Source organism: Schistocerca gregaria, chromosome 1 (assembly GCF_023897955.1).
Source record: "Schistocerca gregaria isolate iqSchGreg1 chromosome 1, iqSchGreg1.2, whole genome shotgun sequence".
NCBI classification, from domain to species: Eukaryota; Metazoa; Arthropoda; class Insecta; order Orthoptera; family Acrididae; genus Schistocerca; species Schistocerca gregaria.
In genome coordinates this window covers 1,060,387,287-1,060,413,108 of record NC_064920.1, presented here as the reverse complement: position 1 = coordinate 1,060,413,108, position 25,822 = coordinate 1,060,387,287, and the positions used below count along the sequence as shown (strand labels likewise).

The 25,822-nt window shown below is 39.0% G+C and overlaps 1 protein-coding gene across 1 annotated transcript in view; it reads right to left on the bottom strand.

The window, feature by feature from the left end:
- The window catches only part of LOC126281250 (uncharacterized), a 68,385-nt gene extending 42,821 nt beyond the window's left edge, over positions 1–25,564 (bottom strand). The window contains exons 1-2 of the mRNA XM_049980046.1: positions 25,288–25,564; positions 18,360–18,498 (exon numbers count right to left, since the gene is read on the bottom strand). Coding sequence (XP_049836003.1) covers positions 18,360–18,498; positions 25,288–25,414 — 266 coding nt within the window. The 5' untranslated portion in view covers positions 25,415–25,564. The remainder of the gene's footprint in view (positions 1–18,359; positions 18,499–25,287) is intronic.
- Positions 25,565–25,822: the final 258 nt, after the last annotated feature.

Below are 25,822 nucleotides of genomic sequence, written 5' to 3'. Positions count from 1 at the left end.
CGGCAAGCGAAAGGTAATATCAATTTTTATTCTAAATTTCTCAACATCGCAGTTTACATTTTTCGAAATTTTTTAGAGACTTCCTGCTGTTCATTTTCTGGAAATTGATAGTGTCAGCCACCTGGTGATATTGAAGGAACAGAGAGCATGGAAATGAGGTGTTGTTCTGGAACTCAACAAGCATCTAGTCTTTCGAGCCAATAAAGTGAATGAGCTGGATCTTGAGGATGTATAAATCGTATCGGTGCTTGAATTTGTTCCCCTGAAATGTCAATAACATGGCAGCGTTGAGAAGTTTAAATCGCAATTGATGTTACTGTTTTCTTGCCACCTATGACAGACAGTCCTAAAGATTTGGCTTTGTTGACTTTGTAGGCAAACAGGTACCGCCACAAGGCTTCAGAACCTAAATTAAGAAACCACATCAGCGGCGTGGGAACCTGGATGAAGAAACCCACCCGTGGCTGATACTGCAAGGCTATCGGTCGAGACCCCTATGGCGATGGCGTTGCCTCTTCGCGTTCTTAAACCGGTAGCGAAAAAGTCACCATGCACCAACGCAGTATAGTGAGATACTGCTTGTCACTTTAAAAATAAAACCGCATGTAACGAAACAAGGACAACAGGTTGCTGCAATGTACGAACTATTAGTTTGTTTCCGTGATACATTACCTCTAATTTGCTGTCATTTTCAGGTATTATTAGCACACGCTGGAAAAGCCACTGTGATTTTCAGAAAGCTTGAAAACATGCTCTTACAAACTGGGATTAGTTTAAAATCAGTTATGAAACCAAATTTTCTAAAAGTAAATTCCATGTGATCTATTTTTGTAATTTTAACGAAAGTAAAGTCTGAACTGATTTTGTAGAAATTTAGAAAGAAATACGTGAGTGATAGTTTCTATGGGAAAACCTTATGTTATTACGTTGTTGTGTCCAATGTTTCAAGCTTATCATTCCTTTAATCAGCAAGATATAAGACACCAAAGTTAATACTTTATTCGCAGCGCTATGTTTCCCACTAGTTTGCCTCAATTTATGTAGCATTGTTAGCTCATGTTGGAAATTAAAGCTGCCGTTTTGCGAGGGCTTAAGACACGTTGTTTCGGATAACACTGGTTCTGAAGCTCTAACAGAAAACGGCATTTGAAAAAGAAGTGTCGAATATACACTGTTTTCAGTTCTTCACAAAAATTGTCATTGTGGATTAATGGCAAACAGTAGGTGAATAAAATTTTGTAATTCACATCCTTGAGCTACCGATGAATTGTGCATTAAATTTATTGTTCTGCGTGCGTTTACTCTGCGAGAAATAAGAATCAAAAAGCTATATTTTTGTCATTCCGCGTTTTAGGATTTTAAACCCATATTGTTGGTAATGAGCCCAGTTTGAAAAGCTTTATAGAACATAGTTTTTTTTTTTTTTGCAAAATCAGGTAGAAGATACCGCATTTTTGTCCCTTTTATAATATTTTCAACTCTGCCCCTAATTCATTCAGTATTGGAATCTCTATCTTTGAGACTCTATGTTTGAGACACTTGCGTTGTTAGGTTACCTCATGCCAAGTTTCACATATGTCATACCTTTAGTCCCTAACATATAAGAAGCCAAACGTTGACATTTTTTCGGGCGTCGATTTTTTCGAGCTGCTTTGTCTAAACTTTTCTGGTTGAATATATCACGAAAAATTCTATTCATTATTATTCTTAAGAGAACACGTCCAGTTGTGCAAGAAGGCCAAATTCAATTTCTTTCAACAAAATAATGCTCAAAATTTAACAGCTCAAAGTCGCCAGAAATTCATGCTCGCTCTGCATAAAGTCGCTCACGGAGTCAAACGAGTGACTGTATCTCGGTTAGTATTGCTCCGACAAAGATCAAACTTTATCAGTGTTCATCGAGGACATATGCGAATGTTCACATAAAATTTCGTCGAATTCTATGACTTTCGAGCAGAAAAATGTTCATAAATTAGGCGATTTGACGTGTAATGACAGTAGTTAGATCATCTCTAGCCAGTACTTGCTTTATAACGGGTGATATAATCACAAGTACGTTGTGATCATTAGGTAAAATTCAACTCTAGTGCGAACAGAGAATATATATAAGACGTTTAAAAACTTGTTCCTTTGTCTTGTAGGAGATAGTACTGGTCTAAACTAGATAAAGGAATCCTCTAAACGTATCTCCAGAAATAAATACTTGTTGAAATATGTACCATTACACTTGCGTCAAGAACAGCCAGTAGTAAGAGAGGCAGACTCTTTTTCTTATTGGATTTGCTTGATCCTGTGCTTCATCGTCTAACTGTGATGCTGCCTTCAGACAGTTACAATTGTGTCCTACATAATTTCGTACAAGTAATTTTGAAGTAGTTCAGGTATCAGAACAATGTAATTGATTCCGTATAATGTAGAACATCAACAGTGAAATAGTCCTACTATTCCACTTGGAAAATCGCAGACATGGTACTCTTCTACGGTTTAGCCAACTGTATTAATCGACAGGTACATTATGCGCCCCAAGTGGCTTCGTCAAAATCATATTCCATCTCAAATAAACGGTCTAGTCACATTAATGGCCGAGCGGTTCTAGGCGCTACAGTCTGGAACCGCACGACCGCTACGGTCGCAGGTTCGAATCCTACCTCGGGCATGGATGTGTGTGATTTCCTTAGGTTAGTTAGGTTTAAGTAGTTCTAAGTTCTAGGGGACTGATGATCTCAGAAGTTAAGTCCCATAGTGCTTAGAGCCATTTGAACCATTTTTACATTAATGTGTCCATTGCCTATGTTAGATCACAACGTTCAATAATCACTCACAGATGGCAGTCGGCAGCACTAGCAATAACGGGCATATAAAGCGTGCCATGGGGAAGTGGCCAACAGTGCAATCGTAGTAGTAATGAGGAAACAGTGACTTATCTGACGTCCCAGTGGGCGTGATCACTGTCTTTGGGACAATGGTGGGAGCATTTCTGAAACGACTAAGCCTGTAAACTGCCCCGTGTGCTGCCATGGTTATAGTATACTTGTGCATGGCAAAATGGCACTATTCAAAACTGGTGCCAAGGCAACTATGGTGTGCCACAGGTCTGGATGGCAGGGGTGAACGACAGCTGGAGAGATGTGTATGGGCGAATAAACATGCAACATCTGAGCAACTGACCACCCAGATGAAACAAGGGCCTGCCAACAGTGTCTCCTCAACGACCGTTCAGCGAACATTGAAAGTTGTCGACCCTTTAGGTACGCTATTTTTGACACTGTGTTAATTAGTAGTTCCTACAGAGACACTGCAGTCATCTCAACTGTATATGTAGCGAGCCATCATGCTTAAGGTATTAGAGGGAATGACCGAGTTTGTTTGCCGCTAACAATAATAATTGTGGCACTAGATTTTTTTCTGTATCGGCGAAAACGGCAGGGAGATATGAGAAGGGTGGCATAAGTCAAAGAAACAGCCATAGGCCCTCCTCTAGGAAAGCTTCTAGGCTTGCGTGAAAGTGCAACTGCTTTGCTTGTGAGCGCAGGCAGTTGCATCTCTCCATGAAGTAGGCCCACGAGGGCGACCCGGTCTTCAGCCAGTGGCTTGCACTGCGGTCATGTATTGTCCGCCTCGGGTATGCCATCTACAGGCGGGCGCCGAACTTCATGATCGCTCTGTGAGGAGAGCACTGTCCACCACAGCCGTGGAATGCACACGCGTTTCTCTGGCGCCAAGTTTAGTGGGGGGGGGAGAGCATAGATTTTGGCGGCAAACTTCCCCATTGGAAGAATACCGCTATGCCGTTTCTAGGAGGGAGTTCTGGTGTGGTGTTATGGGTACGACATTGATGCAATTTGTGCGAACAGCTTAGCCGTTGGAGGCGATAATTTTTGACGACTCCGTGTGGATTTGGCGACGAGGAGTGAAGAGAGTAGAGATTTTTGTGGACGGCCTGGGCAGTTCGGCTGAGGTATGCTGTACCCTGGACAAACTGGAGGAAATCCTCCACAGAAGACAGTCTTGGTTTTTCGGCGCGTCAGTCGTGATGTTCTGCACATCTTTGCAGTTGTGCACCTACGCCCAGTATCCACAGCAACCGGAGGACAGTTCAGTGGTGAGCCGGCAGCTCGGGCCTATTAGCAATGACGATTCAGTCTTCACTGCAGCGAGTCCAACCGACCTGCAGCCATGTCTTTCAAACAACCCATGTCGTATTGAGGTAGAGCTCACGGTTCGCGACCTGGCTCTATAACTCAAATAGTCAGAAAGCTTTGTTGCTATTACTTTGCGGTAGGCATAGCTTTAGCTTCACCATCTTGCATCTCGAAAAAATTTTCCAGCCAGCTATCAACATCATCTGTCACCGTGTATTTTGTTTCATGTTTGTTTTTGTGTAATTTGATCTGTATGCTAATTCTCGGAATTCAGGTGTTGTCTCTATAGGGAAACTAATTCTGAAAACAGCAATATTTCATTTCAGCACCATATTAATCCTGACTATCTGAATTATGGTAAATGCTTGTGGCCTGAGGGAACGAAATAATTCTAGGAAACCTTACAACGTTGCTGCGAATGTAAATTCTCAGAAATTTCTTACTCAAATTAAGGCCTGACGGAACGAAATAATGGTAGGAAACCTTACAATGTTGCTGCATATGTAAATACTCAGAAGTTTCTTCCTCAGATTAAGGCCTTTATTAGTAACTCTCTTGGCCATGAATGTCCTTCTTTCCCGTGCTAGTCTGCTTTTTATGTGCTCCTTGCTCCGCCCACCATAAGTTATTTTGCTGCCTAGCAGGCAGAAATCCTTACTCCATCTACTACATGATCACCAATCCTGAAGTTCAGTTTGTCGCTATTCTCATTTCTGCTACTTCTCATTACTGTTCATTACATTAAACAGAATCTGTAATCCTTCCTCAATTTCACTGCGAGTCTTATCATCGACATCCTTTCATCCTGAATTTTAATCCCACACCTGAATCGTTCGTTTATTTGCGTCATTGCTTCTTTGACGTAAAAAGGGAACACTAGGTGTGAAAGACTATATCCCTGTCTTGCACCCTGTTTCATCCGAGCACTTCACTCTCGGTCTTCTACACTTATTATTCCCTCTTGGTTCTTCTACAATTTGCATAGTATCCGTCTTTCCATACAGCTTACCCCTATTTTCTTGAGTATTTCTAAGATCTTGCACCATTTGACATTGTCAACTGCTTTTCCACGTCGACACATTACAAAACGGATGTGACTAAATCCGAGGTCAACCAGCTATGTTCGCTTGAGCTAGTGATACTTTGTAAACGCATGCTGAAGAATGTATAAGATAGAGCAGCAACAACACTGAGAACATACTGTAGTGTAAGCTATCATAGAGCAAAATGACAAATATCTCAAGTATTTGTTTGCGGACATATATTATGAGTTTTGTTCTGGGTTCGACCAGTACTATTTCCTGTAAGAACTTGATTCGCTCATCTTTTTTCAAATATTTGAAACGTCCCCTTAGAAAAATTATACAAGACTGTGCTTAAACTGAAACACAATATTTTTGGCGCAGCGCAATCTGACTTCCAAAAATCCCTACGAAAGAATGGCCCTGACTAACATTAACCTATACGTTTCACAAATCACTTACCTCACAAAAATCTTCGTTACTCAAGCTACTGCAATACAGCGAGCGCCACTACTGCCAGCTAAATAAAAGATTCAAACTACTGAAGGCACTAACCACTCCCCAAAACAATTTGTAATTGTTTTTGTGGGGAGCATGGGGGCTATGTAAGTAGGCTGTTTAGGTTTTCTTATTGGTAACGCCATGTAGCGCTCTGTATGAAAAATCACTGGCTGTGCCGTGTGCAGTCTGTGGCTGGTTTGCATTGTTGTCTGCCATTGTAGTGTTGGGCAGCGGCAGCTGGATGCTAACAGCGCGTGGCGTTGCTCAGTTGGAGGTGAGCCGCCAGCAGTGGTGGACGTGGGGAGAGAGATGGCGGAGTTTTGAAATTTGTAAGAATTGGTGTCATGAACTGATATATATATTATGACTATTAAGGTAAATACATTGTTTGTTCTGTATTAAAATCTTTCATTTGCTAACTATGCCTATCAGTAGTTAGTGCCTTCAGTAGTTTGAATCTTTTATTTAGCTGGCAGTAGTGGCGCTCGCTGTATTGCAGTAGCTTGAGTAACGAAGATTTTTATGAGGTAAGTGATTAGTGAAACGTATAGGTTAATGTTAGTCAGGGCCATTCTTTCGTAGGGATTTTTGGAAGTCAGATTGCGTTGCGCCAAAAATATTGTGTTTCAGTTTAAGCACAGTCTTGTATAATTTTTCTAAGGGGACGTTTCATATTCTGCGTGTAGGGTGTTTCATTATCACATGCTAACGTATCAACAGCAGCATATGGGCTGCCTCATTTCAGGTAACCACCTATTCACTTTCCACACAGAAAATTATATTTATGTATTAATGGTGAGGATCAAGGCGACGTACTTTATTGTTTTTCAATGCTACTGCATTGTGTAACAAAGTTTAAGTCAACACTTTTTGGAGTGGCTAGCTATCTCAAAAGTCACATTAAACTTGTGTATGTTTCTCTGTTTGTGTGTTCCAAGGAAATCGCTCACGATTGGGTACCATACACTAGTTGGGGTGGCGTAAGCTGTCGCCAGTATACCGGTCGGCAAAGATGAAGCGCGAAGACCGATTAATAGGTGCTGGATCAAGCATGCCTATCACGAGAGAGGCCAGAGACAGACCCACAAGCAACATGCCGCCAGCGCGCTCTCGCCAGCATGTATTTAGACCGCTGCCACTGACTAGAAGGCCTCACTCAATCATCCAGTTTGGCGTCTGTCACTTTACTCGCAGAGCAGATTTAGTTCGTCACAGGCTACGATAGTACTTAGCAACATGATTAGTGACTACAGCGGGACTAGTTTACTTCAACCAGAATTGTACTTTACTAGCAGTGAGAAACTAATGTTAGTAATAGTAAAATTTGGACATTACGTCAGTCAGCAAGAGGACTATTCCTGGTGTGCTTGTACCACAAAACATGGACTCTAGTCAAGTTAAATAAATGTTTGCAATTCATGTAAATAAAGGACCGTATTAATCCAGGTGTGCATTTGTGATGTAGAAAGAGGACTTTGGCCACTCCTTCCTTCTTTGCGGTGCAAGATTCTGCTGTAGTAACACACCCTTTTTATAACATCCAGGGTGATTTAGCTAAGCTGTTCATCTCAGGTAATTCTGTTTTCACCTAGACAAATTGTAAGGAATTTCTCACTAAAGGACACGAAGCCACTGAGTTAATTACAAACGTATCGGCATCCAATTCCCTTTTTCAGAGAGTATTATAGTTATATTTGCTACTAGTATCATACATCTCAAAGAGAATAATTCGACTACATTTCACTGTCTGATATCCAGCAGCTACTTTCGAAGAATTTACAATACTCAGAACAGAGGAACACATGTGTTTTGGATATAATTCCGGTTTATGTCTTACGCGGAAGTTATCGCTCAAAATCCTTGTATCAGGAGCGATGGGGGTGGAGACTGGTGCAGCTGAGAGAATTTAGTTGTAAATTTACAGTACGTTTAAACCGAAATGGAACTGAGCACACTTGACTGCACTGACCTGCAGGAAGAGAAAGGACGTGCCGCGTGTGGATGGGTCACTAGTTATGTTCCGGCTTCTGCTGAAGCCTTGAAAACAAATGTCAAATCACAAACTGAATGGATTTTCAAAATAAGAAATTGAGACATAAAGATTCTTATATTATTTCACATGAGAAAAGAGCTAATGAGGTTCTAATTTAGATATACACTTAACGTTGTATATGGACCGCATCAGCAGCAACAGCAACAACAAAACAACCACAAAATAATTTAAAGCCATTATGACTATATTTCGACCGTGACTGTATCAAAAATTATGAAAAAGTTTATTTAAATAACCGCTACCAGTCACAAAATTTGTTACTACTGTTGCTCAATAAATAATACAGTAGTAACAAATTTTGTGACTGGTAGCGGTTATTTAAATAAACTTTTTCATAACCACAAAATAAATTGGTTATAAGTTTTACCACTTCGTTTTAGTTGCGTCATCATGTGCTCCAGTTGCCATCCGTATAAAGCAGTGGTTCGCAGCCTGGGGGTAATTACCTACTGGACGGTGAAAGGATAAATTGTGTTTAAGTCATGAAACTAAATTATTTTTAAAAGATTGTTACAGTTATCACTATTTCGCAAAATTGTAATACTGATTAGGTAAATTAGCAATAATTATTTTTTTTCACACACTAGTATTAAAACGTGGCAGAGTTTCGTAGAGGTAACAGCTTGCGAAACGAACAACAGTTTTCTCATACAGCCCACCCATTACACACATACTATGTACCATGCATCTAACGTTGAGAAATATACTTCACATGCGACGCATTTAAATTTATCATGAAAATAGCTTGCCAGAGTTGTAGGTAGTTCCCACAACACACAAGAAGTAGCTTCATTATTCACTTCGCAGCAATAAAAGAACTGACAGTACAACATAACAGTATCTGTGTAATGGTTACTACACTGCTGTAGAACCTACATATTATTATTATTTCTTTCCTTTCTCAGACGTTATGTCTGGTTCAAAATGGAAAGTGACACGGACATTTATCAAGCGTGACAACCTTTTAACTGTACGGTATATGTTACATTGCATTTAAGAACTTTCAGGTAATTGAACATGTATCAATAATTATAGATTTCTGTAGTTGTATACATACGTTTGGATGTAGCTGTATTGCGTTGATGTACTGGTGGATATTGCGTGGTATGACTCCTGTAGGTGATAGTATAATTGGTACAATGTCAACTTTATCCTGATGCCACATGTCCTTGACTTCCTCAGACAATTGGATGTATTTTTCAATTTTTTCTCCTGTTTTCTTCTGTATATTTGTTGTATTGGGTATGGATATTTCGATTAGTTGTGTTAATTTCTTCTTTTTATTGGTGAGTATGATGTCAGGTTTGTTATGTGGTGTTGTTTTATCTGTTATAATGCTTCTGTTCCAGTATAATTTGCATTCATCATTCTCCAACACATTTTGTGGTGCATACTTGTATGTGGGAACGTGTTGTTTTATTAGTTTATGTTGTATGGCAAGTTGTTGTACTATTTTTGCTACATTGTCATGTCTTCTGGTGTATTCTGTATTTGCTAGTATTGTACATCCACTTGTGATGTGATCTACTGTTTCTATTTGTTGTTTGCAAAGTCTGTATTTATCTGTTGTGGTATTGAGATCTTTAATAATATGCTTACTGTAATATCTGGTGTTTATTGTTTAACCCTGTATTGCAATCATGAATCCTTCCGTCTCGCTTTATATATTGCCTTTTCTTAGCCATGTGTTGGATGCGTCTTGATCGATGTGTGGCTGTGTTAGATGATACAGGTGCTTGTGTAAGTAGGCTGTTTAGGTTTTCTTATTGGTAACGGCACTTAGCGCTCGGTATGAAAAATCACTGGCTGTGCTGTGCGCAGTGTGTGTTTAGTTTGGATATTTGTCTGCCATTGTAGTGTTGAGCAAAGGCAGCTGGATGCTTACAGCGCGCAGCGTTGCGCAGTTGGAGGTGAGCCGCCAGCAGTGGTGGACGTGGGGAGAGAGATGGCGGAGTTTTGAAATTTGTAAGAATTGGTGTCATGAACTGCTATATATATTATGACTATAAAGGTAAATACATTGTTTGTTCTGTATTAAAATCTTTCATTTGCTAACTGTGCCGATCAGTAGTTAGTGACTTCTGTAGTTTGAATCTTTTAGTTAGCTGGCAGTAGTGGCGCTCGCTTATTGCAGTACTTCGAGTAATGAAGATTTTTGTGAGGTAAGTGATTTGTGAAACATATAGGTTAATGTTAGTCAGGGCCATTCTCTTATAGGGATTATTGAAAGTCAGATTGCGTTGCGCTAAAAACTATTGTGTGTCAGTTTAACCACAGTCGTGTATAAATTGTTCAAAGGGGACGTTACATATAGGGGACGTTACACTTGCCATGTAGTGTTTTCTTTTTCCAATTTACTTTCTTTGTATCTGTTGATGTTATGTGATCTAAATGGTTGTAGAAGTGGTTAGGAAACTGCAATGGTGTAGCCGATGTATTTATACGAGTGATTGCTTTGTGTATTTTGCTAGTTTCTGCTCGTTCTAGAAAGAATTTTCTTAAATTGTCTACCTGTCCATAATGTAGGTTTTTTTATGTGGATAAATCCCCTTCCTCCTTCCTTTGTGCTTAATGTGAATCTTTCTGTTGCTGAATGTATGTGATTTATTCTATATTTGTGGCATTGCTATTGTGTAAGTGTATTGAGTGCTTCTAGTTCTGTGTTACTCCATTTCATTGCTCCAAATGAAGAGGTCAATATTGGTATAGCATAAGTATTTATAGTTTTTGTCTTGTTTCTTGCTGTCAATTCTGTTTTCAGTATTTTTGTTAGTCTTCGTCTATATTTTTCTTTTAGTTCTTCTTTAATATTTGTATTATCTATTACTATTTTTTTGTCTGTATCCTAGATATTAATAGGCATCTGTTTTATCCATTGCTTCTATGCAGTCCTTGTTGTTATCCAACATGTAATCTTGTTTAGTGTGTTTCCCTTCGACTATGCTATTTTTCTTACATTTATCTGTTCCAAAAGCCATATTTATATCATTGCTAAATACGTCTGTTATGTTAGTAATTGGTTGAGTTGTTGATTTGTTGATGCCAGTAGTTTTAGATTATCCATGTATAGCAAATGTGTGATTTTGTGTTGGTATGTTTCAGTAATATTATATCCATAATTTGTATTATTTATTATTATTATTATCAGTGGCAGTGGTCAGACACAAAGTACTGGAAATCTGAAGTCTTCCAGTTTCTACCAGTTCAGAAATAAGGAGTCCAGCAATCAAGTGATTTACAGACTGAACATATAGTGCATATAATTCTAATTTGTTTGGTTTTAAATCGGGTCCCCTCCCCCCATGAACCATGGACCTTGCCGTTGGTGGGGAGGCTTGCGTGCCTCAGCGATACAGATGGCCGTACCGTAGGTGCAACCACAACGGAGGGGTATCTGTTGAGAGGCCAGACAAACGTGTGGTTCCTGAAGAGGGGCAGCAGCCTTTTCAGTAGTTGCAGGGGCAACAGTCTGGATGATTGACTGATCTGGCCTTGCAACATTAACCAAAACGGCCTTGCTGTGCTGGTACTGCGAACGGCTGAAAGCAAGGGGAAACTACAGCCGTAATTTTTCCCGAGGACATGCAGCTTTACTGTATGATTAAATGATGATGGCATCCTCTTGGGTAAAATATTCCGGAGGTAAAATAGTCCCCCATTCGGATCTCCGGGCGGGGACTACTCAGGAGGATGTCGTTATCAGGAGAAAGAAAACTGGCGTTCTACGGATCGGAGCGTGGAATGTCAGATCCCTTAATCGGGCAGGTAGGTTAGAAAATTTAAAAAGGGAAATGGATAGGTTAAAGTTAGATATAGTGGGAATTAGTGAAGTTCGGTGGCAGGAGGAACAAGACTTCTGGTCAGGTGACTACAGGGTTATAAACACAAAATCAAATAGGGGTAATGCAGGAGTAGGTTTAATAATGAATAGGAAAATAGGAATGCGGGTAAGCTACTACAAACAGCATAGTGAACGCATTATTGTGGCCAAGATAGATACGAAGCCCACACCTACTACAGTAGTACAAGTTTATATGCCAACTAGCTCTGCAGATGATGAAGAAATTGAAGAAATGTGTGATGAAATAAAAGAAATTATTCAGATAGTGAAGGGAGACGAAAATTTAATAGTAATGGGTGACTGGAATTCGAGTGTAGGAAAAGGGAGAGAAGGAAACATAGTAGGTGAATATGGATTGGGGCTAAGAAATGAAAGAGGAAGCCGCCTAGTAGAATTTTGCACAGAGCACAACTTAATCATAGCTAACACTTGGTTTAAGAATCATGAAAGAAGGTTGTATACGTGGAAGAACCCTGGAGATACCAAAAGATATCAGATAGATTATATAATGGTAAGACAGAGATTTAGGAACCAGGTTTTAAGTTGTAAGACATTTCCAGGGGCAGATGTGGACTCCGACCACAATCTATTGGTTATGACCTGTAGATTAAAACTGAAGAAACTGCAAAAATGTGGGAAATTAAGGAGATGGGACCTGGATAAACTGAAAGAACCAGAGGTTGTACAGAGTTTCAGGGAGAGCATAAGGGAACAATTGACAGGAATAGGGGAAAGAAATACAGTAGAAGAAGAATGGGTAGCTCTGAGGGATGTAGTAGTGAAGGCAGCAGAGGATAAAGTAGGTACAAAGACGAGGGCTGCTAGAAATCCTTGGGTAACAGAAGAAATATTGAATTTAATTGATGAAAGGAGAAAATATAAAAATGCAGTAAATGAAGCAGGCAAAAAGGAATACAAACGTCTCAAAAATGAGATCGACAGGAAGTGCAAAATGGCTAAACAGGGATGGCTAGAGGACAAATGTAAGGATGTAGAAGCTTATCTCACTAGGGGTAAGATAGATACTGCCTACAGGAAAATTAAAGAGACCTTTGGAGAGAAGAGAACCACGTGTATGAATATCAAGAGCTCAGATGGCAGCCCAGTTCTAAGCAAAGAAGGGAAGGCAGAAAGGTGGAAGGAGTATATAGAAGGTTTATACAAGGGCGATGTACTTGAGGACAATATTATGGAAATGGAAGAGGATGTAGATGAAGATGAAATGGGAGATACGATACTGCGTGAAGAGTTTGACAGAGCACTGAAAGACCTGAGTCGAAACAAGGCCCCCGGAGTAGACAACATTCCATTAGAACTACTGACAGCCTTGGGACAACCAGTCCTGACAAAACTCTACCAGCTGGTGAGCAAGATGTATGAGACAGGCGAAATACCCTCAGACTTCAAGAAGAATATAATAATTCCAATCCCAAAGAAAGCAGGTGCTGACAGATGTGAAAATTACCGAACTATCAGTTTAATAAGCCACGGCTGCAAAATACTAACGCGAATTCTTTACAGACGAATGGAAAAACTGGTAGATGCAGACCTCGGGGAGGATCAGTTTGGATTCCGTCGCAATGTTGGAACACGTGAGGCAATACTGACCTTACGACTTATCTTAGAAGAAAGATTAAGAAAAGGCAAACCTACGTTTCTAGCATTTGTAGACTTAGAGAAAGCTTTTGACAATGTTGACTGGAATACTCTTTTTCAAATTCTAAAGGTGGCAGGGGTAAGATACAGGGAGCGAAAGGCTATTTATAATTTGTACAGAAACCAGATGGCAGTCATAAGAGTCGAGGGGCATGAAAGGGAAGCAGTGGTTGGGAAAGGAGTGAGACAGGGTTGTAGTCTCTCCCCGATGTTATTCAATCTGTATATTGAGCAAGCAGTAAAGGAAACAAAAGAAAAATTTGGAGTAGGTATTAAAATTCATGGAGACGAAGTAAAAACTTTGAGGTTCGCCGATGACATTGTAATTCTGTCAGAGACGGCAAAGGACTTAGAAGTGCAGTTGAACGGAATGGACAGTGTCTTGAAAGGAGGATATAAGATGAACATTAACAAAAGCAAAACGAGGATAATGGAATGTAGTCATATTAAATCGGGTGATGCTGAGGGAATTAGATTAGGAAATGAGACACTTAAAGTAGTAAAGGAGTTTTGCTATTTAGGAAGTAAAATAACTGATGATGCTCGAAGTAGAGAGGATATAAAATGTAGACTGGCAATGGCAAGGAAAGCGTTTCTGAAGAAGAGAAATTTGTTAACATCGAATATAGATTTATGTATCAGGAAGTCGTTTCTGAAAGTATTTGTATGGAGTGTAGCCATGTATGGAAGTGAAACATGGACGATAACTAGTTTGGACAAGAAGAGAATAGAAGCTTTCGAAATGTGGTGCTACAGAAGAATACTGAAGATAAGGTGGATAGAGCACGTAACTAATGAGGAGGTATTGAATAGGATTGGGGAGAAGAGAAGTTTGTGGCACAACTTGACTAGAAGAAGGGATCGGTTGGTAGGACATGTTTTGAGGCATCAAGGGATCACAAATTTAGCATTGGAGGGCAGCGTGGAGGGTAAAAATCGTAGAGGGAGACCGAGAGATGAGTACACTAAGCAGATTCAGAAGGATGTAGGTTGCAGTAGGTACTGGGAGATGAAGCAGCTTGCACAGGATAGAGTAGCATGGAGAGCTGCATCAAACCAGTCTCAGGACTGAAGACAACAACAACAACAACAAATCGGGTCCAGGGTGGGGGTGAAGCACATGTCACTAGGGAGAGGAGTGGTGGAATGGAAGCATGTTTTGTTATTTGTCTCTACCCTATATGTGGATAACTACGTTTCTTTTCTGACAAGGGAGCTGTAGCTGACATTCGCGAGGCACTGAGAACTACTTCATCACTCTGTAAAAAAACATGCTAGAAATATGCAGTAATAATTATCTCATGATTTCATGTTGTTTTATGAAATACTTAAATTGAGGAAATATCATTTATCTTTCATAAAAAAAGTTGTTGTCTTCGGGCTTCTGAATGGTTTGTGGCGACTCGCGACTCTCTTTAAAAACTGAAGTGTTCAAAGAAAATACTTTTTATTTTAAAATTCGTTTAGGCGCTAATAATGATGACACTCGGGGGAGGGGGGGGGGGGGGTTACTAACTAATATCAAATTGCAGTTAGGGATAATGGTTTGAGAAAGGTTGGGAACCAATGGTGTGTTGTGTGAGTACGTTGACAGTCGTTCTATAAGTACCTTTGGACAGAAAGATGAGACTCTTTTGATATCGTTGTGCATACAGCAATAATGCCGTTCTCAGTCGCGCAGTGACATATATTTTTTGCATTCAGCTTCCCATGATTTGTAATGACTCCTTCTTCGGTAAAGCAAATTCTTTGTCTTGATGTCACTTCAAAACCGAGTGACCTAATTGCATGGGCCTTGCGCAAGCCCTCTGGTTAATCTGCCGTTGAAGCGGCACATGATACAGATGGAAGCTGCTTGCGTGTTAAATGCATTCACACTTGAGTGGCTTATTCTAGGGGCTCTCGCAATTTCTCTGAAGCGAATATGTGTATTACGAATGCCAGTTCCCGTAAGATCTTCCTCTACGTAGCATTGCAATGCCCTTCCAATAATTCTTATCTTACACTGTTTCTGAATAGTTCTATTCGTCGGAGCCTATCCACAAGGACATCTCTGTGCCAACAATTCGAGTGCTCGTTTCGAGTTCCTTAATTCCCCCCCACCCCTGCCTTTTGTTGTTTGAGTCATCGGTCTTCTGAGTGGTCTGATGCGGCACGTTACAAATTCCTCTCCTGTGCCAACCCCTTCATCTCGGAGTAGCACTACGTCCTCAATTATTTGCTGGTTGTATTCCAATCTCTGTCTTTCTCTAGAGTTTTTACCCTCTACAGCCCCCTCTAGTACCTAGAGGTTATTCCCCGATGTCTTAACAGTTGTCCTGTGATGTGCTCCAAACGCACATTCTCAGAAACTTCTTCCTCGTATTAAGGCCTATGTTTGATATTAGTGGACTTCTCTTGGCCAGAAATGCCCGTTTTGCTAGTGCTAGTCTGCTTCTTATGTCCTCCTTGCTCCGTACGTCATGAGTTATTTTCCTGCCTAGGAGGCAGAAATCCTTACTTCACCTTCTACATGATCACTAGTCCTGACGGTTAGTTTGTCGCTGTTCTCATTTCAGCGACTTCTCATTACTGTCATCTTTCTTCGATTTTCTCTCAATCCATATTCTGGACTCATTTACAGTTCATTCCATTCAAAAGATCCTGTAATTTGTCTTCGCTTTCCCTGAGGATAGTAATTTCGTCAGCGAATCTTATCATTAACATCATTTTATATTCAATTTCGATTCCACGCTTGAGACTTCCTTTCATTTCCGTCATTGATTCTTCGATATATAGATTGAACAGTAGAGGCGAAAGACTACATCCCTGCCTTATATCCTTTTTAATCCAAGCCGTTCGTTCTTGGTCTCCCATTCTTATTGTTCCATCTTGGCCCTTGTACATATTGTATATCACTCGCCTTTCCTATAACTTACCCCTGTACATATTGTATATCACTCGTCTTTCCCTATAACTTACCCCTATTTTTCTCATAATGTCGAACATCTTGCACCATTTTACATTGTCGAACGGTTTTTCCAGGTCGACAAATTACAAGAAAGTGTGTTGATTTTTCTTGAGTCTGGCTTCCATTATCAACATGTCAGAATTGCCTCTCTGGTGGCTTTGCCTTTCCTAAAACCAAGATAATCTCATTTAACACATCCACAGTTTTCTTTTCCATTCTTCTATATATTGTTCTTGTCGGAAACTTGGATGTATGAGCTGTTGAGATGATTGTGCGATAATTCTCGCATTTGTCATGTCTTGCAATCTTCGGAATTGTGTGGATGATGTTTTTCTGGAAGTCTGATGTTCTATCAACAGCCTCATACATTCTACACACCAACGTGAACAGCCGTTTTGTTGCCACGTCCCCCAAATTTGTGGTAAGATCTTATGGGACTAAACTGCTGAGGTCATCAGTCCCTAAGCTTAGGCACTACTTAATATAACTTAAACTAACTTACGAGGACAACACACAAGCCCATGCCCGAGGGACTCGAACCTCTGAAGGGGGGCAGCCGCGCGGACCGTGACAAGGCGCGGCAATGATTTTAGAAATTCTGATGAAATGTTATGTACCCCTTCTGCGTTATTTGATCTGAAGCCTGCCAAAGTTCTTTTAAATTCTGACTCTAATAGTGGATCCCCTGTCTCTTCCATAACGACTCCTGTTTCTTCTTGTATCACGTCATCGAACAAATCTTCTCCCTCGTAGAGGCCTTCAAATGTACTCTATCTACCCATCAGCTCTCTCATCTGCATTTAGCAGTAGAATTCCCATTGCACCCTTAATGTTACCTCCCTTGCTCTTAATTTCAGCGTAAGTTGTTCTGACTTTTCTGCATGCTGATCCAGTCCTTCCGGCAATCATTTGTTTCTCGATTTCTTCGCATCTTTCATGCAGTCTTTTCACCTTCGATCCCTGCACTTTCTTTTTATTTCGTTCTTAAGTGACTTATTTCTGGATGGCTGAATCTATTGCTCTGAACATTTTTGTACTTCCTTCTCCCATCGATCAACTGAAGTATTTCTTCTGTTACCCATGGTTTCTTCGCAGTTTCCTTCTTTGTACCTATGTTTTTTTGTCTGTGATTGCCCTTTTTAGAGATGTCCATTCTTCTTCAAGTGAACTGTTTACTGATGTATTCGTTATCGTAGTATCTATAGCCTTGGAGAACTTGAAGTATCCCTTCATTCCTTAGTACTTCCGTATCCCGCTTTTTTGTGGATTGATTCTTTCTGGCTGTCACTTAAACTGCAGCCTATTCTTCAGCACTTCTAAACTGTCATCTGCCTCTGGGTACTCCTTACAATCCAGTATCTGATTTCGGAATCTCTGCCTGGCCGTGATGTAATCTAAATGAAATCTTCCCGTATCTCTCGGCCTGTTTCTCCCTGTCTTCTGATTCTTGAAGAGAGTATTCGCTATTACTAGCTGAAATTTATTGTAGAACTCAATTAGTCTTTCTCCTCTCTCATTCTTAGTACGAAGCCCATATTGTCTAGCAACCCTTTCTTCTATTCGTTCCCGTACAGCCGCATTTCAGTCCCTAATAACTACTGGATTTTCATCTCCCTTTACATACCGAATTATCTGTTTATGCTCATATACTTTTTCTATCTTCGTTTTTGAGACTGGCATCTTCAAACAGAGAAACAGACAGATACGACGATTTTAGATGAAACTTTAACTTACGATACCTCTTTCTCGTGATCGGATTTTGATGAAATAAAGCCTACACGGTGACCCAAACTGTACTCAAACTACCTCCGAAAACCCCATGGCAATTCGTCTAGTAGTTTAGTATATTAGCTTGTGCAGACAGACAAGGTGGTTTTAGTAAAACTTTAAATTACGGTATCTTTTACCGTGATCCGATTTTTTTAGAACAAAGCCTACGTCTGCCCCAAGCAATAGTCGAGTTACCTACGAGAAAACCATGAAAATTCGTGTAGTACTTTTGGAGAAGCGTCTTCAAACACAGCGATAGACACGACAGTTTTACAGATTCATTCTTAGTGTAGATATAGATTTAGAGTTTACGTGATTCATTTAAGATTTAGAGCTGAGGTGATTCAGTAAATAAATTAAAGATTCGCAAATTGATATACTATGCACGTGTGTATACACGTACGCAGGAAGTAAGAGTACTGACCAGAGGATGAGACATGAAGGCCGCAGTGGGAAGGGTGACAGCAGCGCCAACAGTACGATGGTGGCGGCAGACAGAACTATGACGAACAGTGTCCAGAGGAAGCAGGAGAGGAAGAAGCTGGCCGCGGGCTTCGCCACCACTGTAACAGCACATAGCGTGCTGCCATCAGCAAAGGAAATACGAACACCATCTGCGCCACAGCTGCAGCATCACTCGTATGTGTTCACAGTTAGTACTGGACAATCCGAGAATCGTGAACTGTGAAATTCTCAGTACCAAAGTGTTCTCAGTATTATCAAGAACGAACACGGAATATTTCAGTATCACACTCAAAACTATTATCTCCCGTTCAATCCCAGAGTGAGCACATTTGTTGGTGATTCCCGCATAAGTTGTTGGTTCTCGAATGTATATTCGTATCTTTTTTCTTTCCAGTTGTTTCCTACTATAGAAATTCAAGCAAAGGCTTTCATTTATACAAAAAAAAATGTTGAACTGAGAGATGCGTTTAAAAAAAATCTTTGATAGTGCATACTTTATAGGTCAACTAATATTATCCCATAGAATTTCACAGAACTTTTATTTCATTTAAACAAGGTTTTGAACATATGTGAGGATAATATATTTTGGAAACAAGTCGTTATGAAAATAATGAAGTTGTTTCATTTTCAGTCTGACTCCTGAATTAATTTCTCAGAAATTTCTTAGTCTGTTTCAAAAGAAAAAAATCATACAGATACTTTCGCTACAAACACACAACTGTAAAATTTAAATTAATCTTAACTGTAAATATACATGAAATGTAATGTGGCCACTATTACGTCAAAATCCAGAATGAATATATTAGCAAAAGAATAGTCCTTCGTTTGTGTGTACCATATACTAAACATTGGTCTTCTTCAGTCTTAAAGCAAGGTTTCCCAAGCTTTGTTCGTCAGAATGCTGATGTTGCGTGAGAAGTGAACAAGCACCCCGCGAAAAAGAGTTAGTAATAAGGCATGTTTTATCGACTTTTGGCGATAGTATTTTTTTACATTTTGTTATGATTTAAACGTTATTAGTTTAAAACGGAAGTAATCTCTGAATAAAATAAGTTTCTCTCATTTTAAAAAATTTTTACTAACCTTCAAAATAAACAAGATGTTCTGTCAAGTAGCACGATTGCTGGATGACTGAAAACTAATTATTTGGAGTGATGAATCGCGCTATACCCTACGGCAATCCGATGAAGAGTTTCAGTTGGTGAACACCTGGAGAACAGTGCCTGCCATCGCGTGTAGTGTCAACAGTGAAGTACGGAGGAGATGGTGCTACGGTATGGGGGTGTTCTTCACGTGGTCCGTTTATTGCGGTTAAGAAAACACTAAATGCTGAAGGATGTGTAATTTTATAGCATTGTGCACTGCTTACAGTAGACGATCAGTTCGGATAGGGTGATCGTGTCAGCTTGACGGTGCACTCTGTCATAAACGTCATCTGTGAGGCGAAGGTTTGTGGACAATAACATTTGTGGAATGGATTGGCTTGCCCAGAGTCTGAACCTGAACTAAATGGAACGCCTTTCGAATAAGTTAGAACGTAGACGTCGCTCCAGATCCCAGCATCCGCCATTGCCTTCTCTGATTTCGGCTCTTGAGGGAAGTGGAGTGCCTTTGTTCTACAGATATTCACACATCCTTACATGTGTCCCCAGCAGAGTTCAAGACGTCATAAAGACGAAGCTTGAACACATCCCATGTTAATGTCCACTAATAAGTGTCCAGATACTTTTGATCAGATAGATTTGAATGACCGTTGATCTCCTCTTCAAAATGGTATAGCACGTTGCAAACTTTTATTTCAAAACAAATGAATGTTGGCATTTAGGTTCTCATGAAGTAATAGCAGAACATATTGGAATGTCGAAAGCTGCAGTGATTAAAACTTCTTCCTTCAGAACAGTTGTATGTACATTTAGAACATAGTAAAAATAAAACAACATGGTACTTTCACTCTTGAAGACGGCGAAGGCGATCCAGTGTCGGAAGAATCGTTGCAGTTGTACGTTTTCTTTGAGGACAGTGATTAAGTGAAAATGATTGTTTTATGGCGCTCGCCGGCATGGTGATTAGTTTCGCTACAGAAACTGAACTAAACTCTTAGTGAAACGAACGATGTCTTTCCTCTTGTGCAATCTAATTGGAACAATGGACAATGGACACGTGCTAAAGACTTTCTGGATATGACAACACACACAACGGCTGCTTATCACTAAACAGAAGGGAATAATAAAAATAATTCATTTGGGTGTCATGTTTGTATACACGTTCATGCTCTTTCTTTACGTTGTGATAAAATTGTAATTTACTTATCGCAAAATATACTAAATAAAACACGAACTATCTTAAAAAATTTTTCGACTTTTTTTCTGGTACATGTAGCTGGCTGACTATCAATATAAACAAAGAGTAAGGAACTGTGAGAACACGTAAAAATGGTCTAGCGGTTCTATATATGGATGTTAAAACTGCTTGAGTAAAGACCTGATTCTCAGATGAAAAATACTTATGAATTAAAAGGGAAATGGACGCTCAGTCAAAATTGCAATGCTTTGACTCCTGGCTGATTTGATCACCAACTTAAAAAAAAGGACGAACTAGCCACTGTGTCACAATAAAATAATTTTTTCAGTAAGAGCCTGGAGAACATACAAAATCTAAAAACATTTTTCATATTCGCTTCATTGTTATTTAAAACACTGGACAAAGTTTTATTTAGAAAAAGTGCTTCCCTTTTGTGTGAATCCGGACTGTGATCCGTTAACGTGTGGCGCTTCGGTGATGGTATGCCACAAGCAGGGTAGTTAACTGGGTTCTCCCTCCACAGGAGATGCCTGTGCGCTCGTGAAAAGATACTGTGTCTTGATCCCCCTCATGACTTACAGATACGTTAGTTAAATTTGACTAAATTCTCTTACAGCATTCCACTATCATCACAAATTCCTGGGCTGATAAATGAACATGTGACATTATTAACTGCTTGTTCACAACGTTAGACCGCATCTGTTTTAGCAATTGACTGTTTGCACTATAGTAGTTTATAAATGTTGTGTTATGTTGTGTATTAGATGTAACTTATAACAGCTCCATCGTAGTGAAGGTGATGCAAAATATGTAGAATACCTCATTAGATGTAAGAGGGCGTCTGATGACACTAATGTTGCCATGTTAAATAAGTCAGCAAATGTAGCACGGAGTTTTTGAAGAAAATAAAATATATTTCAGTGATCTTTGATTATACTCCCGATATAGGCCACACAGACAAATCTTGTTTGCGATTACATTCGTAAATATAAAAAACACTGATCTCTGAATTCGAGATATTTTACAGACTTATTTCCAGTTTCAGATAATACATAGAAAGGACCATATAATTACATTCCAAATGATCCATTGTCATGCCATCAGTTATACGTGCGTGACACCTACGAGTGCGCACGTGTATTTTTAGCGGTCGCACGTGCGGTAAACGTAATGGCTTATAGAAACAAATTTGAAATATTAATCCCAGAATCTTTCTAGTATCTTGTGTATTCTATTCAGGAAATTTAGTTGTAAATATTTATGTGAAAGTCGAAGATCAAACATTTCACTTCCTTACGATTAGCGAATGCTTACAGTTATTTTTTTAGCATACCTGTTCAGGTGCCACATAAAAAATGTTAATAGGTTTACATCAAGATCGTTAAATGATACATTGTGGAAGACTAGAATTCAGGGAGTTCGTCGTTAGACATGGGAACCAACTGAAATCGTAGCTAATTTTTGTGATGTTATGGATGAAAATGTTTAATATCGGGTAGCACATTTTTATTTCATTCCTCCGTCTTTAAATGGAGCGACATTCTCGCAAAAAAGATGTGGAAATTAAAATATGGTGCTTGTTTTCAGAATAAGTAAGTTATCTGTGTTTGGAATGAACTTGCCAAAATCCTAACAAGAGCCAGATCGGTTGAGGTATTTTAAAAGTGTACTGGGCTTCTCGAGGTCCTAGCTGCAGAAATGAATATTGAGACTGAATATTCATTTGTTCATAGGAGGGATAAATAGACCTTACTCTTTATGAACGTCTTGAACAACCACTCACAAATCGAAACGGCTATTCAGAACAGGGTTTATAGATTCATCAACTATTGGTACAGCGCTAAATTCAGTTTAAGTTAGGTATGAATGTTTGTGGTTATGTCACAATAAATTTCTTTCTTGACTTTAGGTTATGAGTGAAGAACAAATTAAAAATTAGTGATTGAATTTAGATGATATTCTATTGGTTAAGATTTGGAAATGCTGGCTGTAGTGAGGGAACTGTATGAAAGCTGGGAGTTTTCGTGAGCATCTGACGTATTTACAACTAAGAAACCAGGAAGGATGGCGTTGTACACTTGTGGATATATAGATACAATGCTTTGTAAAACATTTCTGTAAGGTTTTCGGTAGATAGTATGTGAATAGATGTGTGCACGCGGATAACGCTAAACCACTACCACTGTCTTGAGACACGAGACCTATATAAATTCGCTTGTGATTTCAACCAAATTACATACACGTAAGAAGTTTGTTTCTGTGGCCATCATCCGCAGCAAGGATATAAATATTCACTTTATAAATTTAAACCCTGAAACATTTCCGATTTATGTAGCCGTTACAATGAAAGGGTCTAGATTATAGTAGGAATAGAGACTACTTTAAGACTGTTTACAGTGAAAGACTATATAATTAATTGTAATGCAACAGCTTATTGTGCAGACGCTTTCTCACACTTATCTCACGAGTCACAAAAATCCTTGCTGTTCAAATACTAACCGTATTTTTAAAACTTTTCTTCGTAGATTAAGGTCTTAACTAAATGTTCGCGCTATACGTATTATGGAACATTGTTACTCACACCCACGAGACGGTGGCAAATTTAAGTGTGCGATCTAACACAAAGCACTTCGTTAACTTACAATGATGCATGAAAACAAATGCAACCGTTTGTTAGCTTCTGCTATTTGGATGTTACAGTACTTAAAATATATAATTTCCATTCTATATGAAATATATTTTAAATAATTGTCAGATTACATATCAGCTATAGTGATTGGTTCTAGATACTAGATAAATAGCCAGTCACTTAATGCAGTAAAAATAATGCACAACAAATGAAGTTTATTAAATTTTCATTTACGTCATCTTCAGCAGCAACGGAACATAGATGGAAGAAAACATTTAAAACAGAATATTCAGTGTTCCTAGGTGTGCCTATTGATTAAAACTTAAATTGGAAATCACTTATGTATATTTTCTCAAACGGACGTGTTCGTCCTCAATCGCAGTGCGTGTAATTGTTGGTTTTGGTGATAATATCAAAACAAAACAGGTTTTGCTATTTCCATTCATTCATGTCGTATGGACTGATTTCCTGGGGCAATTCCAAATACGGATACAAAGTATACATTACACGAAAATTTACTGTGAGGAGTATCTCGTGTTATCCTGGAACCTCATGTATTGAAAGAAGAGGTATACTAACAAGAGCTTCACGATACATGCACGCCCTTGTGAAGTTTCTTGTTAAAAACCTGTCAGGCTCTGAAAATAATTGTAACACTGGGACTGAAATTAGTCTCCACTAAACACATGTTAACCTTACTTTTACACAGAAAGGAGCAAAGTGCTTAGGTAGGCGTAAAAATATATGACAGTTTTCTGCGTGGGTTTAATAGCTGTCAGATAATGAAAATAATATACACGAATAGGAATCATATTTCGTTGGTAACTCTTTCCACTTCAGTGATAAATCTCTTAACTAGGTATTATCTGCATAAACTTCGGCAATATTTATTAAATTGTATCGTACATTACGATTAAAATTAAAAATGATCAGGATTTAGCCTCTTTTTCACATAGAAAATGTGTCTTAATTATAAACCTACTAACACGTTCCATGTTATAAAGGGTGGTCGTAAATATGATCCACGGAACATGCAATATATCACGAAGAGTACAATGAAAGGCATACATAACATCAATACGATTACCAGTGTCGTGACGAAAAGTAAAATTGCAGATCGACCTTGTTAAATACTGAATCCATGAAGTCATGTAGGCGACACAACCTGCCAAGTTTCATTTCTGCATACGTAAATCACTTTCAAAGAAAATGGTCAAATAATTTCCATAAAACCTCCTGTAATCCCACGAATACGAGAAGCCAAGTTTTACATTTGTAATATGTATTATAAATTCGAAAATGAAATTCAGTTATGAGAGGTACTGAACGTGTCACTGCAGCGCTACAGTTCATTTAGTTTTGAAAACTCGTTATTTAATGCGCCTAGATTTGTAATGAAATACATGTAAGGTGGTGTATACAATCATTCCATAATTTTCTTAGTAATGTCATCTTCTTAATTGACAATCGGATCATCAGTGAAATGTTCACATTACGTAATACATACAAAACAGAATCTAAGAAAGCAGGGAAACTAATAATTTCGACACGAATTTCCGTAATTGAAACTCAAATGGCTTTTACATTTTTGAGCACGCGATACAAAACACACACTTTGACAGAACGAGCCAAAAGTAACGATAAGTACCATTTTATTTTTGTAAACAAAATTTGGATGAAAATTTTTTAAATCTATGATTGTTATACGTAAAAACAAAATTGAAAACTGTTCCAGAAATCTACTGAAGTAACCTTCCACATGAAAACTGAAAAGCGCCTGACTGATCTCTAGGAGAATGGTGTATCGTTTATGAATGAATATAAATTTGGGTGTTCGATAAACTCAGCTACTATGATCATGTCTACAGAAGAGACAGCACACAACAAACAGAAAAAACAACAAAATTAGAGGCCAAGCAATCAAGTCAAGGTATTAATAGTAGGTACACCCGCTTACCGCGTTTTGTGATACGGATAGATCTTCTCCAGCGATCCCGCTTCATCTTCGGCACCGCATTGCCGCTTTCACAATCCGGTTTAGCTTTCTTGCCACTGTAAATAAAACAATTCTCTATTATTGCCATTGTGCGCGAATAATTTTCTTTCTTTCGGTTCGAGTATTGTTTTACGGAAGCTCATTAATCGCAGAATATCAACTGTTTGACGTCTTCACTCCAAGGTCGACAATCTGTGCGCGCAGAGACCACTAATAAGTTCGAGATGCGAATGTCATTGTTTTTGATTCATTTTCTTTGCTCGACTGTCATTTAACACTCTTTGGTTATCTTCTTCTAATATCTTTGCTGCGCGAGCTACTTCCGAAGTAATTTGGCAGATGAAAATTTAGCAACTTTGAAAAAAACTCCACGAGCAGACGTTTGTTGAAAAACGTATATTATTTATCCACTCCCTTCATTTGGTTCACTAAAATCGAAGAAAATAAAAGAAAGTTGTGGTCATCTGTGTAGTCAGCAAGAGGGGTTTTGGCGTGA